This window comes from Pituophis catenifer, unplaced genomic scaffold, assembly GCF_029215685.1.
Source record: "Pituophis catenifer annectens isolate HBS135680 unplaced genomic scaffold, rPitCat1.0.hap2 SCAF_1, whole genome shotgun sequence".
NCBI classification, from domain to species: Eukaryota; Metazoa; Chordata; class Lepidosauria; order Squamata; family Colubridae; genus Pituophis; species Pituophis catenifer.
The window spans coordinates 90,268,591-90,286,632 of NW_027256881.1; the positions used below are offsets into that span (position 1 = coordinate 90,268,591).

Here is an 18,042-nt window from a genome sequence, read left to right on the forward strand (position 1 = left end):
ATGTTAATTTTTTCTTGTTTTTGCTTCTTTTTGTCCTGCCTTCACTTCTTTGTTGAATGTAATCTCTCTCTAAAGTCTGCCTAAACCTAAATTTTATAATCCTCTAAGAGCTATTCTTCACTCTAGAATAATGAAAAATGTGCTGCTTTTGCTATTTTGCACAGTATAACAATGTTTTACTCATGATTACAAGCCTTAAAAATATTTTTCTGATCTACCAAACCTTGTTTCGTGTAACAAGCAAAAATGGTCCAAGTGAACATATGAATCAGATTTTAAGGCTATTTGTCTTACATTCCTAGTCTAAGTGCTATTATTTCTTCCTGTTTTCAGACAGTGGTGTGCTTTGCTGTAATGCTGGATTCTTGGGTGGGATGTGTGAGGGGGGTTGGGGGGGAAATCTTGTTGGAACTGAATCCAAAATATCTGAGTTGGGAAAGCTAATATAGAAAAAAAAATGTGAATTTCTTTTGACATATTGGCTTCTAAGGAAAACAAGAAGCAGGAAATAAAATTCCAATATAATCCCAAAAGATATTTTCATAGTATAATTGTTAATGTGCATAACAATATGGATCAATAATGCAACATTTCAGCTTGCATTTTTAACTTTTATTACTTCATAGCAAATTCTTCAATAATGTGACCATGTATGTATGCGTAAATTACAGTGACTCAAATTTGTAAGAGTGTCTTTCTTGACATTGCATTTCAGGGAGATAATTTAGTTACTGAATGTCACTACAGCACTCTCAATCGATCGGATATGACCTGGGTAAGAAATTTTATGACCTGGCTTGATGTGGAATGAAAATAGAGTAAAATTAACATGTTTAAGTAAATGTTGGATATTGTTAACATGTAAGCATTATTATTAAGAAATAAGATTGATTTTTATGTAAATTTATAATATTTCATTTCATCCAGTTTCTTCCGATAGGTCAACAGTAGCATGGCAGATTCCTCCACTACTGGAGACTTTAGGATAGAGGTGTCAAACTCAATTTCATTGAGGGCTGTATCTGGGTTGTGTTGGACCTCAGGGGGCTGGCCAGGATGGGCATGGCCAGCTCAACATCACTCATGTCGGTGCCTGTGATGGCCCGAGTGCTCTGCCAGCGAAAATAGGCCCCCAAGCTCTGTTTTCGTCCGCGATGGCTCCTGAAACCCTTTGCCAGTGAAAAGAGAGCTTGGGAGGGCCACCTGCGGGTCTCCCAAGCTACATTACCCCCGCGGGCCACATCTAAGCACCTCATAGGCTGAATCCGGCTCCCGGGCCTTGAGTTTGACACCCCTGCTTTAGGAGTAGCTCATTCAAATAACTGAGAAAGATGCCTAGGATGCCAAGTTAATTAAGACCAAATCTTGAGGAAACAAAATCAGATAAATGAACCACTAAACCAGTGTTTCTCAATCTTTACAACTTTAAGATGTGTGGACTTCAACTCCCAGAATTCTCTAGCCAGCATGCACTAGAAACATAGCACTAGACTCAGATTGGATTGCAGTTTTACTGTAATTTAATATTCCTTTAAATAAGCTACCCTAAGTGAAAGATGAACATTGTGCTTTACATTTTTTTAAATCATTATTCACCATGCTCAAAATTTGAGTTTGCTTCTACATTAAGGGTTCTAAATTAGTTTTAAGGCAGAGATTCCATGCTGTTTTACACAATCTCAGTTTAAAAGGAATGTTAAAACCAAAACTTTATTTCCCTTCAAATAATGCGTATATAAACTTTAAGAAAGCAAAACAAGTTTTCCGCATAGATAATACCTGCTTGTTTCTAAGGTGCTATCCCATCTCTCATAAACATTTGAATTCCTTTTACATGAAAAAATTCCACCTGCCAAATCTGAGAATTACAACTGTGCAAGCTAAGCAAAAGTTATTTCAAATGGTGGTAAATGTATTGCACTATATAGTTTTTTCATGCAGGCAGAAACCGAATCTCCAGACAGTGTCAGAAATTAGCTAAAATTAGCTTCTTTTAGTCACATATAATTTCATATTATTCTTAATTGTATTTCATTTTTGTGTAACTGTCCAATGCTGATGCTGTTCTTTTCTTGGCTGCCATTTGAGATGTATGCCATTTGTTCATAGTGGTAATAACTGGACTTACAGTTAAATGCAGAAAACAGCGAGAGGCAGCATTGGGTAGTATTAGGGCTGAGTTCAGAAGCAATCTTTGAAGCCTGCATTGGTGATTTGTTTTTCTGTTCTCAGGGTGGTTTTAGCACCAGAAATGAAATGTGCCTATCCTATCTTGTATATTATCCAAAAATAAATCTTACTCGGTGTGAAAGTATTCCTGACTTAATGGAGCAACTCCAGTTCATTGGTGTTAAACAAATTTACAGACCAGTGAGGTAAGTAAGCATACTACAGAACTAATACTTGCATTCACTGTCATTTGAATAAATGCTGAAAATTGTTTTTGATATTACTTTCTAGGGAAGGCTTATCCCAGGGGTGGGTTCTACTTACCTTTACTACCGGTTTGCAGTGGAATCGCGTGTGCGCAGATAGCCTATGACAACATCCGGGGCGGTGGGTGGAGCCTCCCGCTGATTTTACCACCAGTTCTTGCGAACCGGTCTGAACCAGGGGCAACCCACCACTGGATTATCCCTCTGAATGTATTGCATTTATCAAAAAGATAATGGTCTATCTTTAAGAAAACTAATTGGTGGCTTTTCATAATCAAATTTGTGGTGGGGACATGGAGGCCTTCCCCTGGTCATGGCCCTGGACCACAGTTCGTGCATCTGTGCCATAAGCCAGGGGTGAGCAAGACAAGGAGTAGGAACTGGGCGTCTCATTAATCAAGTAGCTTCCTGAAGGGTTAGGAACAGACCTCATTCTGATTCTGATGAATGGGCTATAAAAAGACCTTCACTTTGGAACAGGCTCAGAATGGAAACAATATGCATGATAGGCTGGTATGTTTGTTGAATGGCTTTGGTCTATTCTGAATCAAGCCAGAGGAAGGATATTCATCAGGATTTATCTATATAATAAACATTGGCTGGCCTACGTGATGAAAGTTTCTAGTAGCTGCAGCAGCAAGAAACTCAGCAGTGCTTCTTTAACTATTTAAAGTTTTGATATTTTTATGTCTCAGAATAAAATATACTGTTGACTCTTACAGCTGTTTTTATATTACTGTTCCCAAGAGCCTCATACTACAGACTGATCGGCACAGAGTCTTTCAGAGAGCTGCATCCTCAGAGAATAATACTTGCAGACTTCTTCTGTCTTTTTATAATCTCTCCTGACAGCTAAGGGAAAAAAACACATGTTCTGATTTAGAGCCTACAATTAATCTTTCTAATCTCTGCAAGTAGACAGGGTAATAAGTGAATCGCTCTCCAAAAGGAACATTTATACCATTGTTAACAAAAATGCACATTTGACCCAAGAAAAGACAAATGGTTTAGGGAGTTCAAAAAAAGGAAATATTGCTTTTAAGATAAATTTTAAAAAATTAGTAATAGTTCAAGTTTGCACTCCTCCAAAGTTCATGAGTTGCAGTTTAAAATAAAGCTTAATGCTTTAATTTTATTTTGTGACATGTCTGTATATCTATTTTATTAAGTAATGTACTTAACAAAAAGAAAATGTGCAACCTGTCCACAGGTACTTGAGGTCTATATAAATGTATTTATTTAAAAAAAATAATAATAATGTGTTAACTTGAGAAGTTCTATCTAGATTGAATTTTTTACAAATGTTTGTTTTGCTATGCATTGTTCTTAAAAATTGAAGTTTTCATCCCTGTTTTTGCTGTTGGGTATCTGTTTCTTGTTTAGCTTTTTTGCTTTTTTCTTTTCTTTCTTCTCTGTCTTCCTGCAATATCATAGGATATGATAGCATTCACTATGATTTCTGAGAAAATATATATAGGACTATTTGTGGTAAAGGATTTGTATAACCCCTACTGCTAATAGATTGCTTTGGAAAGGGGAAGAAATAGTAGATTGATCATGCTTCAACTTAAAAAAACATTTATTTATTTAGATAAATGAAAATGAATGTTCTTCATAATCTGACAAATCTGAGGCTATGCCCAATATGCATATTATAGCTTTTGTATACTTTTTCCATCTTGATTCTCCCGTGTATTTAGCAAATCTATTTCTAAGGGATTTATTCTCCAAACCACTAGAGAAGATGTTAGGAAGAGAAACATAAAAGGGGGGAAATTGCAGTCACATCTTGAACAGATCCAATAAGTATAAATATCTCAGTAACAGTTTGGGATGTATTTTTCTTTTTATATGTAGAACCTGGCCATTCATTATCAAGAGTCCAAAACAATACAAAAATCTGTCTTTTGTGGATGCAATGAACAAATTCAAATGGTCCAGAGAACAAGGTCACTCCTATAATGACTATGTTCTTAAGTTACCATTAAATGTAAGGTGTACCAAGACAGAAAATGCAGAATGGACTGTAAGTTGATTTCTCTGTTTTCCTTTGTGATTGTGAGATCAATTGCATGGATTGTAGGACATGTGTATTCTAAAATAGCCCTGTTAAAAAGATGAATTAACAGTTTTATGTAAAAAATCATTCCAAATAAAGGCTGTACCATAGTAACCATTGTGCATATTTGAAGGACAGAATAATGTAGATGAAACTGTAATATTGACTGAAAACTCATGTGAGGCAAATGTTAAGTATATCATAACAAGGTATGTGGATCTAAAAAATTAATGTATCAAAAATCAAGATAATTCTGTTTGACAGGCAAAACTGAGTAAATGATTTTATGTTATATTTAAATAATGGAACGATAGAGCATATAGATGAATGGTGTATTTCGGTAGAATGGTTACCACAGATGATGAAACAGAGAAAATTTAAGATATGCAAATACTGGTAAAAATGTAATGGGTAATATGTGGCTTATAATCTGCAGTATGAATGTTAACAGAAGCAAAAATACCTATGGATGACAGGCAATTCTGCCCATTTTGTTATATAGAAATGAAAGCAGGGAGAGTGGCATCTTCAAGCTTTTGTCTCTTTAAGCACCACCAGTGAAGGAAAGCGCTGAGCACCGCCTGAGACAATTACTGTTAGGATTTATTTTTTTCTTGATGTTCCACTGAAATCGATTTCCTTGTAATTTAAAGCTGCTCTTTCTTGTCCAATCTTCTGGACAGTTTCTGCTCTGTTGGTCTTCTGCAAACCAGTCCTTCAGATAGTTGAAGACAGGTGTCATCTCTCTCTCCAAAGCCTTATTTTCTCCAAGTTAAATGTACTTAATACCTTCAACTGTTCCTTTCAAGTAAAGGAAAATCTGCCTTCTAGCAGATTTTACCTTCCCTGCAATTGTCTGCTCTTACACCTTCTAAGTTGCATTAATCATATTGAAAAAAAAAATTAAACAATTAATTATAGCAATTAAACATTGCTATATATTCTTTTGTTTTTATATTATTTGATTGTTGGTATTTATAGTGATAATGCCTTCCTAAAAATGTAGCATAAATGTATTTGAACAGAGGGAAGCTAAATTCAAGCTAGCCATGTGTCTAAATTAGTAGATAATTCATTTCATTTATATTTCAGATTCATGGAATGATGGCTTTACCACCTGAAATTGAAAGGCCTTATACTACAGAGCCAATTATATGTAGCTCATCTTCCTGGTTAAATGCCAATTCCTTTTTAACTGTGTTGATTGTAGTGCATATCTCAACCATTGCTTCAAGGAATCACGAACCTTTTGTACAATTGTAGATTATATTCACTTGTGATATCTGTGCCATGCAAGTCCTCAAATGTTTGCACCATCACTCTTGTAGATTTATTTTTTTTACATAGTAATAAACTAATTTTTTTTACAAATACTGTGTTCATCTCATTTGAAACAAAACATTACAAAAATATAGTCTTTTATGTATATAAGGTCCACTGGTTTGCGATATCTGGCTAAACTAGTCGATATATAGTTTCATTTGTTAAATTCTGGCATAACACTTTATGATTCTAAAAGCTGCTCTGTATTTAGATATCAAGGAAATAAACTAAACTTTATCTATGTAACCTTATTAATCATGAAGTCTGTTCTTATTTTGCCTTTGCTTTTGAGACCTGCAAGTTACAAAATGACATAAGGTTGTATTTTGTCAGTCCCAACTGGGCATGTAAATTATTCCTAGTCTTTTCAATAGAAGTCGTAAATAGTTCTGGAAATTGATCTTTACTATGTTCCTGTGCTCTAGATATGTGAAATACATACATTTGGAAGGCCTTTGTTCATCATTCTATTTTGTCTGAACTGGGACTCATATGTCTCTCTGAAATCTCCTTTCCTTAATTTAGATATCTACTAGTGATGTAGTATGACATCATAATTATTGCTATTTGGAAAAAGGTATCAAATGTTGTATATGTTAAGTGGCTATGTTTAATATTTTAAATCTACTAGTGACACATTTTATAGCTTTCAAAGCTGGAACTCTTGTAAATGAATGAAGTACGACACAATATAAATACAACTGGTGTCACTCCAATGGAGTTAAATCAAGGAGAACATGTTTCTGGGAATATCTTTAATTCCTTTTTGTTAATAATAGAGGAAGATAGTTGAACAGAAAGGCTGTATTAAAGTAGCAATTTACGGAAGAAAAAAAGAGAACATTAATAACATTCACAAGGTCTACTTCCTGGCTTGCACCAATTTAATATCATGTCGACCCTAACTTTTCAATACAATAGCAGAGATGGTTATCGTCAACATATTTGATTTGGCTGCCCTGCTACTCATAAGTTCAATGTTCATTTTAGCACAAAGGTCAATTTATTTTTCATTATGTTTGAAATATACTTTAAAATATTAACAGTTCTACTGGCGATTCCTTCCTGCAAAAACTCATATGCTGGAGGACTATTGTCTCTATTCACAGACACAAATAACAATGTAGAGTATGTCCACTGTGTTCTACATTGATCAAACCATACGTTTCCTGTGTTCAATTATAAGTACTGTGTTTAGATATAAGTACCATACCTTAATAAGAATTCTGGCTAAGTCGAATAGGTTCAGAGAAAAGCAAGAAATCACTGGGATCAGTACTATTGTAACAGCTATGAGAACTTAGAGCCATGGTGGTACAGTGGTTAGAATGCAGTACTGCGGGCTACTTCTGACTGACTGCAGTTTGACAGTTCGATTCTCACCAGCTCATCCTTCCATCCTTCTGAGGTGGATAAAATGAAGACTCAGATTGTTGGGGGCAATATGCTGACTCTGTAGCTTAGAGAGGGCTGTAAAGCACTGTGAAACGGTATATAAGTCTAAGTGCTATGTTATAGTATTGCAATTATGAATGGGCTTCCCCTTTCTACTTTATCTTTCTGTGAACTAGGAAACAGGTTGTCTGAGATATTTTCTCAACTTTCTTGACTTTGACTCAGTCTTCTTTTATTTGATTATTGCCTTGCTAGAGGCTCTTCCACCTAAATTTCAAAACTATTCACTCTTCCCACTACAGAAATTAAGTCTTAGTTATTTGTTCATTTGTTTGATTTTTATCCCACCTTTATTATTTTATAAATAACTGAAGATGGTGAATATACCTAATAATGAAGAGAGACTGAAACTGGAAATGTTTAGCCTTTAAAAGAAAAGATTCAAGGAGGAACATTCATTAAATATTTGAAGCGCTATTTGTAGCAATGCTGAAACCTGCAGTGTAGAAGGTTAGAATCCAAATCCTCTGCTCCAGGAGATCTTTGAGACTTCACAATGTCTCACCTGGTTAGTAGTTCTTGCTGCCATCAGTAATTAAAGGCATGTCTCACTTGGCATGCAACTCCATTGTCAGTATGGAAGAGAGACGGGTCTCATATGCTGTGCTGTCTTTCTGATGATTAAAAGGTCAACCTTTAGTCTTTCCTTCTTTCTTTAAGAGATATGTTAATCTCAGGAGATAAACAAGATCAAACTTTATTTTTAAATATGAAGTGAAATATAATCTCCTTTTTAAAAAACTTTATAGGTGCTAAAATGTAGATCTTCAGTGTGGAAGAAGGTAAGTACAGAGGTGCTCAAACACTTGCAAATTAGCTAAAGAAAACTTCAAAAGAAAATTTAATCCTCCAAATAGAGCAAATGTAAAGAAAGATTCTCCAAAGACACTGGAGAGGTTCAAATCATTACAGAGATTTAGCACAACACAAAAAGAACCCTAGGACAAATGCCTAGTTTTGCACATGTCACTTATTTCTGTTAAAGATGATGAAAACCCCACTTCTAGCCATTGTTTTCCTACACTGCATCCAGCAGAGGGAGGAGCTGCAACAATCTGACTTTGTACATGATAAAAAGCTATATCTCAAAGGGATTGTGGACCTTGAGCTTCAGCCTGCAATCTGATGCACAAGTTGCATTCACAACAATATCATACAGAAGGTCAACATCTATTTTCTGCTGTTCCATAACGCAAGGCAGAAAGCAGGTAGTCCTTGACTTATGACCGGTTGTTTAACTACCCTTCAAAGCTACAATGGCCTCAGAAAGGGTGCTTTATGGCCTGTAAAGTACTTTTGGCCATCATAAAGCATCACTTTGCCCCTCCCCCTCGCATATTGCATCTGGATGCTTGTTTGGACTTGTGACCAACTGCCAAGTGTCCCACAATTATGTGATTGTCATTTGCAATCTTCTCTCGTGGTTTCCCTAGAAAGTCAATGGAAATTTTCAAGCTACTGTTATCTGTCAAGAGGACTCTCTCATTTTTAGGGGCTGGCTAAAAGAGCTGTCTGCCACATAGAGCTGAGATTCCCTCCCAATAGGTCAGCTTTTTCTGAGACCATCTCTATGTGGCTGTTCAGGCATTCCTTTAGATCTCCTATAGAGTGGTATACAAATATTGGTTTCTATATTTGTTATAGGCATGTGTATATGTATATGTAAATGTATAATGTATATGGAGAGAGAGAGAGAGAGAGATGTCTTGTTAATTTCTCTTACGCTATTTCAGAGAAATTGACAAATTAGTGATAATTTTTTAATGGTATGGACTCCATACCATAAAACAGGGGCATAAAACTCACATCATCACAGCGGCATCACGTGACGTATCAGGACTTCCCCCCCTTCGCTAAACTGGGTGTGGGCGTGGCCAGTGCATGACACATCCAGCTCATGGGCCAGGAGTTTTACAGCCCTGCTGTAAAACCTTAATGCCCCTTATAATAAAAAGGCAGGGAGGGGGGAAGAGGATCAATTTCTCTATTTCTGATTTACCATTGGATCTATTTATTTTCTATTGGAATGAAAAGATTGAATATGTGTTTCTGTGGCCACAAATAGAGACCTATTATTTGGAATTTTTAAAATCTTGGCAAGTATACTGTCCTAATTATAGTCAGAGTTCTATTGTGTTTCCAACAATGAAAAGTATTTAGATATTTGTTTTAAAGAAAGAAATTAAATTTTGATTCTGTTCCCATAGGAAACTTGCTCTTTGGAAAAATCATTTTAAAATAGTGGGGAAAACATTTTTTTTCTGCAAAGTTTGGTTAGAAAGGGGATTATTATCCCAGCTCAACCCAACAACTTCTGAATGGCAATGGATTCTTATAATATGTATTTGTTATGTGTTCATTTTATTCTCCCTTTGGGAAAGAAGTCTTCCATCACACAAAACACACTCACACACAAAGACATCTGATTAGGTCAGTTTTCTATCTTGGCATTTAACCTCGATGGATGACCAATCAGAACAAGCAGCCTTTTGTTTCAAATAGTGCATTTATATATGTTACAAAAAGTCTTGTCAGAGTTATTTCGGTAAAGCAGTGTGACATAATCTGTCTCCATGGCATGAGACCAGAACTTCCATTATTTTCTTGGAATGGAAGGAAAAATCTGATAATTGGCTTAGTGGGTTTTTCTTTAAAAAAGAGAGAGATAATCACATACTGTCTAACCTTTGTTCATGGTTACTGGTACTGGTGATATTAGAAACATGGGAACTATCAGTAATGTCTCCTAATGAATTCTTCCTGGAGAACAAACTGAAGAAATTGAAGAGGCCATGAGCATTGTACACTCAACAATGTAATGCGATTTTTTAAAGAGTTCTCAAGAATACTGAACAATGATGGACTTCTGAAAGTCCATGGTTAAGTTATTGCAAATTGCTGTATCTATAGTACTATAGAAACTAGCAATGAGGGAAGGGATTTATGATCGTGATGCAGTTTGATATTGGAATGTGACCATTCTACTTCCATGGAAAGGTTGATAGAAGAATTTCAAAGAACCTCTGGAAGGTTCTCACGCACAGGTCTTCTTCTCTGAATTATAGAGAGCAGGTGAAAAAATAAATGAATTGTTTATTTAAATAAATTTATGCAAAAAGAAAAATTTAAAAACTAAGACTAAATTTACTATTCCTACCTATTTAGAAGTTTTTTAAAAAAAAAAAAGTTTACATAATTTCTAATATTTTTCCATTTTTTTTCTCGTCATTGAGTCTTTTTTCCTTCGAAAGACCAGAGTTTACCTGTTTTTATCCATCCGGTTCTTTATACATAAAGCAAGATAAAAAGAAATTATTAAGCAAACGTTCTTGTAAGGACCAGGGTTCTTCCATTTCATTTTAAAATATATCGGACTTTTTTTTTTTGCTTTTTTGTCTAATTTCTCTGGTCTTCAAAACTCTTGAATTTTTTTTAAAGAAGCTAAAATCTCACAGAAGGGTGGTAATTGGAACGCAGGCCTTAATAGATAATTATAGGGTCAGTATTTTCTATTTGTTCTGGGTTATCTTACTAAAAAGCAAAGCGGGTGCTTAATTGTAGTCAGTAATTAATGGCATATTGCTTTTGAAGGCAGGGGGATCTGTTAGATCGGCGCAGGGAAAGCAAGACGCGACCAGCTCTGGTCCAATTCAGTACTTTATTCAAGCACAGGAAAAAGACGAGCGGCTGGGCTGCCGGAGCTCTTTTATACGCTCCGGCAGGCTCAGCCGCCCAATGACAGCTCTTTGAATTTCCCGCCGGAGGATTAGCCAATCCCCGGCGGGTGCCCATATAGGGACATAACACTCCTCCCCCCTTAGTCTGAAAAATGTCCATCACAGTTAATGTACGTGACGAAGTCACGCAAGTAGGCGGGGCGCCTGCTTGCCCGAGATGACCTGCGCAGTTCAGTCTGAGCTCCGCCGCCGGCCTGTGCAGGCGGAGCTCCTGTCCCTCCCGGCTCCCCGGTGGGGGTGGCCGGGGCTCCGGCCGTCGAGTGTGCAGGATCCGTCCCAGCACCTCCGGCCGCAACATCTGGAAGTTCGTGCTGGAGTCGCTGGTCCTTCCCTCGCCCGGAATGTCTGGAACCTCGCGGCTGGACGTCGCTGCTGTCCGGTGGGTGCCATCCGAAACCCGGTAAGTCCATTGGTGTTTCGTTGGGCTTCCGTGGCTCCCGTCGCTGTCGCTGTCCAGTGTGGTCCACCTCGCCGGGGTGGTGTTCATCTCCGCGGCTGGGTTGGTGCTGGTTGGCTTCGCAGGGTTGGTGCTGGCCGACCTCGCCGGGGTGGTGCTGTTCGACCTGGTCTGGGTGGTGTGCGCCTGCCTTGCTGGAGTGGTGTGGGTCGACCTTACAGGGTTGGTGTTGGTCGACCCGGTCTGGATGGCGGTTGGGGTCTCCCTCGCCGGTCGGTTGCTGGCCGGCTCGGGTTGCGTGTTGTGCGCCTCCCCCGTGTGGTTGTCCCCGGTCTACTTGCCTGGAGCGTCGGTCTCCCTGGCAGGGCTGTTGTGGGTACTCGTTGCTGGAGGGGTGCGATTCTCCCTCCCGGGGTGGGTCCCGGTCTACTCCTTGACTGTTGTGGCAGTCCCTCTCCATGGAGTGGCGGATGCCCACCTCGCCGGGTTGGTGATGCCATCCCTCTTGCGGCAGGTCCCGGTCTACTGCTCTGGATTGCCGATGGGTGAGTGCATGGTAATGTGCTTGGCCGGCCTCGTCGGGGTGTCGGTGGTCTGCCTCGCCTGGGTGTTGTAGGCCTGCCTCGTCGGGGTGTCGCAGGCCTACTTCACCGGGGTGTTGTAGGCCTGCCTTGCCGGGGTGTTGCAGTCCTACCTCGTCGGGGTGTTGTAGGCCTACCTCGTCGGGGTGTGGTAGGCCTACCTCGTCAGGCTGGTTTCCTTCCGATCCCCTCCACCTTTTCTGGAGCTGGTCGATGTGCCGTCTACAGACCTGTCCATCTTCCAGCTCGACTCGGTAGGACTTCGGGCCGGTTGTGCTCTCTATTCTCCCCTTTAGCCACTTCGGAGCGCCGTTGAAGTTAAGCGCAAACACCGGGTCTCCTATGGCGAAGGCGCGGAGCGGCCGGCTGGCCGTTGCTGTCACTTCGGGGTTGTACTGGGGGTGCAGCCGGTCCAGGGGTGACCTCAGGCGTCTGTCCATCAGTAGCTCAGCTGGGCTCTTCTTGGTGGTGGCATGCGGGGTGATGTGCTGTGTAAGGAGGAAGTTGTCGATCCTCTCTTGCCAGTCGCCCGGACTCATCTTGGTGAGCGTCTCCTTGGTGAGTCTCACCATGCGTTCCGCTTGACCGTTTCCGGCTGGCCTGTAAAATGCGGTGAGGGCGTGGCGGATGCCCTGTCCCGCCAGGAACTCTTCCATGGCCTTGGACGTTAACTGTGGGCCATTGTCTGAGACTAGGACATCTGGCAGCCCGTGCATTGCGAATAGGCGCCTGAGTGCCCTGATGGTGGCTTCGGAAGTGGTAGATGACATGGGGATGACCTCTAGCCACTTGGAGAAAGCGTCCACAACAATTAAGAGGTAGTGCCCCTGCATTGGACCCGCGAAGTCAATATGGATCCGTGCCCATGGGCTGCTGGGCGTCTCCCACTCTGACACTGGGGCTTGGGCAGGGGCGGGACATACCTCTTGGCATGGGTCACATCTGGCGACCCACTCTTCAATGTCCTTGTCCAGGGATGGCCACCAGACGTAACTCCGTGCCAGTCCTTTCATCCTTACGATGCCAGGGTGTCCATTGTGGAGCGTCTCGAGCGTCTTCTTCTGTAAAGCGCTGGGAATCAGCACCCGGTCTCCCCATAGGATACAGCCTTTCATGGTGGACAGCTCCTGTTGCTTCCGTGCGAAGGGGCTGAACTTTTCTGCCGGTTTCTCTGCTGGCCAGCCTCGCAGGACCCAGGATCTCACTTGCCTGAGTATGGGGTCCCTCTGGGTATGGGTGGCCACATCTGCTGACGTCACTGGGCAGTCTCTGTCGGCGTCGATGTGGAGGAGGCTCATGGTGGGTGCGGGGTCTTCTACTGGCTCTTTGGATGGGCACCTACTCAGGGCATCTGCGTTCCCGATGGTTTTGCCGGGCTTGTGAATGAGTCTGTATGAATACCCGGCAAGGAATATGGCCCAGCGTGTCATCCTGGGTGACATGTAGCCGGGTGTGGGTTTGTCACCCGCTAATACTCCCAAAAGTGGCTTGTGGTCAGTGATGACCGTGAAGTTCCGGCCATATAGGTACTCATGGAAGCGCTTGACTCCAGCCACAATGGCCAAGGCTTCCTTGTCCAGCTGGCTGTAATTCCTCTCGGTGCTGGACATCGTTTTAGAGAAGTAGGCGATGGGTGCCTCTGATCCATTGGGGAGCTGGTGGCTGAGGACTGCGCCAATCCCATATGGTGAAGCGTCGCAGGTCAGCAGCAGAGGAAGCGTCTCGTGGTACTGGATCAGCACGCTGTCGGAGGATAGGAGCCCCTTGATGATCTTGAAGGCGTTTTCTTCCTCTGTCCCCCATCTCCACGGAACCGCTTTCCCCAGCAATCGATGGAGTGGCTCAGCGGCTGTTGCCTTCTGTTTAAGGAACACCACATAAAAATTTAGCAATCCCAAAAATGCTTGAAGCTCGGCTTTGTTTTTGGGGGCTGGAGCTTCGTGGATTGCCCTAACTTTAGCTTTGGTGGGGTGGATGCCGGTGCCATCTATGAGATAGCCCAGGAACTCGACCTCCTGGACCCCAATGATGCATTTGTCCCTCCTCACTCTCAAACCCTTCTCCTTGAAGCGCTGCAAAACTTGTTTGAGTCGCTCAAGCAGCTGGGTTTTAGAGTGCCCGGAGATCAACACATCATCAAAGTACGGCACCACCCCTGGAATGCCTTGGAGAAGGCGTTCCATCATTGATTGAAAAATGCCTGGGGCTGCGCTGACTCCAAATTGGAGGCGGTTGCACTTAAATGCGCCCCTGTGGGTGACAATCGTTTGTGCCTCCGCAGTTTTTTCATCCACTGGCAATTGCTGGTAAGCCTGGGCCAGGTCCAGTTTTGCAAATATTGTCCCACTCCCAAGTGAATGCAGCAGGTGTTGCACCACTGGAACTGGGTATGCGCTCTGCGAAAGGGCCTTGTTAATCGAACATTTATAGTCGGCGCAGATGCGCACAGATCCATCATGCTTCATGGGGGTCACAATGGGTGTCTCCCATGCTGCATGATCGATCGGTTCCAACACGCCCTGGGCTATCAGCTTATCTAGCTGAGCATCTACTTTGGGCCTCAGGGCAAACGGAACTCTGTGGGGCTTAAGCCTAATGGGGGTAATTGTCTTATCAAGATTAAAGGAAATGGGCTTCCCCACAAATTTCCCCAGCTTACCGTCGAAGACTTCCTTGAACTCTTCGAGGAGGGTGTCGAGTTCATCCTGACGAATTTGGTTAATCCCTACTATCCCGAGCCCTAGTGGCTTGAACCACTCCATGCCTAGCAGGGTTGGGCGGTCGTGCTCGACGATGGTGATGGGGAGGTTGCCTTGGAATTCTTGGTAAGACACGTGGAGCGAGGCTCTTCCCAGGACTCCGATGTGGTTTCCTCCGAAATCCACCAGCCTGGAGCGCAGGGGTCTCAGGTCCCTCTTGCGGACGTCTGGCTTGATGCGTTTTAAGTTTTTCCAATCCATGATTGAGTAGATGGAGCCAGAGTCTACTTCCATGGAGCATGGGGTCCCTTCGAGCAGCACGGTCGCGTGGCACTTGGTGGCGGTGTTGTCGTCGTCGGAGAGGTGTATTGTGGTTTGGTGTACTGCTCTCCTCCGGTTCCCGTCGCTCTCGCCCCGTCTGGATTGGTAGGAGGACCGTTTGGATGCCCTCGCGTTGTCCTCCCGGTTTTCGCGAGGGCGGTGGCTGGAGGGCTCTGGGGCTGGTTCCTCAGCTCTGCATGCCTCTGCAATGTGCCCTCTCCTGTTGCAACGCCGGCAGGTTGCGTCTCTCCATTTGCAGCTGGCTCTGGCGTGGTCCCCTCTGCAGCTGGCACAGCGCTCCCCCTTGTAACTTTTTTGGACGGTTTCCCGCCTTGGGGGTCTGGATACCTTGTGTACGGTGGATTCCTCCTCCGACTCTGATCCAGCTGTGGAATCCTCAGTTGATGATTGCGTTGTGGAGCGAATCTTGTGGATTCCCTTTGCTCTGCTTACTGCGGCAGCTGCTTTCTCCGAGATTTCGGATGCGGTGGCTTCCTCCACCACATCCTTGAGCACGAGTTTCTTCCTGCTCAGGAATTTCTTTTGCAGGCCTCTGTCCCTCATGCCGAAAACCACGCGGTCAGCGATGGCGTTGTCCACGTGGTCGAACTCACAGCTGGCTGCGATTTGGCGCAGGGCGGCCACAAATTCTTTGATGGTCTCACCTTCCTTTTGATCCCTCTGATGGAAGGTGAAACGGTTCGCCACTGGTGTTCCAGTTGGGGCATAGTGCTCTTCCAGGATCTGCAGCAGGTCTGTCCATGGCACTTCTTCGATGTCTCGTGGTGCTACGAGATCGATTGCCATATCGAGGACTTCGGAGCCGCAGTTGGCCAAGAAGATGCCCTTTTTTCCGGTCATCATCGGCATCCCTGATGTTGTTTCCTCTCAGGTATTGCCGAAATTTGACCACGTAGGATTTCCACTTGTCCTTCCCTGGGCGGAATGGAGCAAGGGCTGGCAAAGTGACTTCAGCTGATGCCATGCCTCTGGAAATCCCTATGAAGTGACTCAGTTGCTCAGTGACTTAGCTCTATGAGGTTGGCTTCGTGCCACGAGGTTCGTCGCTTGGTTCTAGTCCTTCGTCGCCAGTGTTAGATCGGCGCAGGGAAAGCAAGACGCGACCAGCTCTGGTCCAATTCAGTACTTTATTCAAGCACAGGAAAAAGACGAGCGGCTGGGCTGCCGGAGCTCTTTTATACGCTCCGGCAGGCTCAGCCGCCCAATGACAGCTCTTTGAATTTCCCGCCGAAGGATTAGCCAATCCCCGGCGGGTGCCCATATAGGGACATAACAGGATCCATTTTCAAACCATGGTTATCAATATTTTTACTTTTATAGGGTTACTAAATATATTGAGTTTCTCTCACTGAACCTTTTCCAGAAAATGGTTGAGTGAGTGAGGATGAATTAATTGATACTTCATCATAATTCCAAGAATTTTAGCTTGCTTTTCCACATCTTGTCAGTTGAAGTATCAGATTTCCTTATCATCTGTTATGGTTCGTAATAAAAGACAATATTTCAATTAATACAAGGAGCTGAGGGGGCACAGTGGTTAGAGTGCAGCACTGCAAGCTACTTCAGCTGACTGCTAGCTGCAGTTCGGCAGTTCAAATCTCACTGGCTCAAGGTTGACTCAGGCTTCCATCCTTCCGAGGTCGGTAAAATGAGGACCCAGATTGTTGGGGACAATATGCTGACTCTGTAAACCGCTTAGAGAAGGCTGTAAAAGCACTATGAAGCGGTATATAAGTCTAAGTGCTATCGCTATTGCTAATATTGCTTAAAGATCGGTAGCCACTTCTTACAGGGAAACATAAATTTTCTTCAGTTTGTCAAAATCAGATGTCCAAGAAATCTACTACATCTTAAAGAGTATTACCATATGTGACAGGTATCAACTGTTCATTAATTATGAAATCACTTAATTAAAAGTGTATTCAGTATGCCTTACATGGTCAAGGGGAGAAATACCTGAAAAAATATGTATGCCATGTAATATACATAATAGTGTGAATAAAAACAGCTATTCCTTGCAATATTCTCCATATTCTCTGCAAGGTTGTAAAGCCTGTTAAATAATACTGAGTTGTGTCACACTTCCACCTTTGGATGCCACATGTAAAGACCTAGAGAAGACTTTAATCCTGGGAAAGGTAAAAAGGAGAAGGAGAAGGAGAAGAAGTAGGAGAAGGGCAGGCAGGTGGATGGACTCATTTACAGCACAAATGTATTCACTATTGAAAGACTAGGTTAGGGGCAGATCTTCGTGGAGAAAATATTCTTATGTGGTTGCTAAGAATGGATAATGATGATGGCACATAATCAATCAATCAATTATCCTCTCTGCTACAGTAGGAGTGGAATCCAATTTAAATTATTAATAAGAACAATTATCAAGAATTCAGAGCTTACAATGTAACACACGCATAAAGGAAAACTGCAGATTCTTGTGCTATCTTATGGTTTAGTCTTATGGTTAAGTCTAGAAAGTGGGAGACCGTAGTTCAAGTTTTGCCTTAGTTATAAAAGCCGGCTGGGTGACTTTGGGCCAGTCACTTTCTCTTAAAATCTCTCCCTCCCTCCCTCCCTCTCTCTCCCTCTCTCACACACACAGATATAGACATAGTTATGGATGGTACATATTGCTACCTATCTATATTTTATCAATACATAGTTGTATTTCTCTATTCATCTACCCCAGGATGTCAAACTGGTGGCCCGCGGTCCGGATGCGTCACGCTCTGGCAGTGGTGGGTTCCAACCCGTGTTACCACCGGTTCTCTTCGCGCACGTGCTTTGCGTGTGTTCACCGCCAAACTTGCGCTCCACGCAAGCGTGTTAGGTTTCTGCCCAGCTGAGGTGCAGCAATCCACTCTGCCGGGCCTATCATCTGGGCTAAAAACCAAGAAATAAAGGTAGGAATAAAGCAGGGGCAGGCAGGAGGGCCCAGCTCCCAGTCACAGAGAACCGGTTTGGTGACGTCACATCACAACTACCGGCATGGCCGAACCGGGCCGAACCAGGAGCAA

At 42.6% G+C, this 18,042-nt stretch overlaps 1 protein-coding gene across 1 annotated transcript in view; it reads left to right on the forward strand.

The window, feature by feature from the left end:
• MOXD1 (monooxygenase DBH like 1) overlaps positions 1 to 5,774 on the forward strand; it is a 40,140-nt gene extending 34,366 nt beyond the window's left edge. The window contains exons 9-12 of the mRNA XM_070952618.1: positions 716 to 775; positions 2,233 to 2,375; positions 4,293 to 4,461; positions 5,587 to 5,774. Coding sequence (XP_070808719.1) covers positions 716 to 775; positions 2,233 to 2,375; positions 4,293 to 4,461; positions 5,587 to 5,757 — 543 coding nt within the window. The 3' untranslated portion in view covers positions 5,758 to 5,774. The remainder of the gene's footprint in view (positions 1 to 715; positions 776 to 2,232; positions 2,376 to 4,292; positions 4,462 to 5,586) is intronic.
• The last annotated feature ends 12,268 nt before the right edge of the window (positions 5,775 to 18,042 follow it).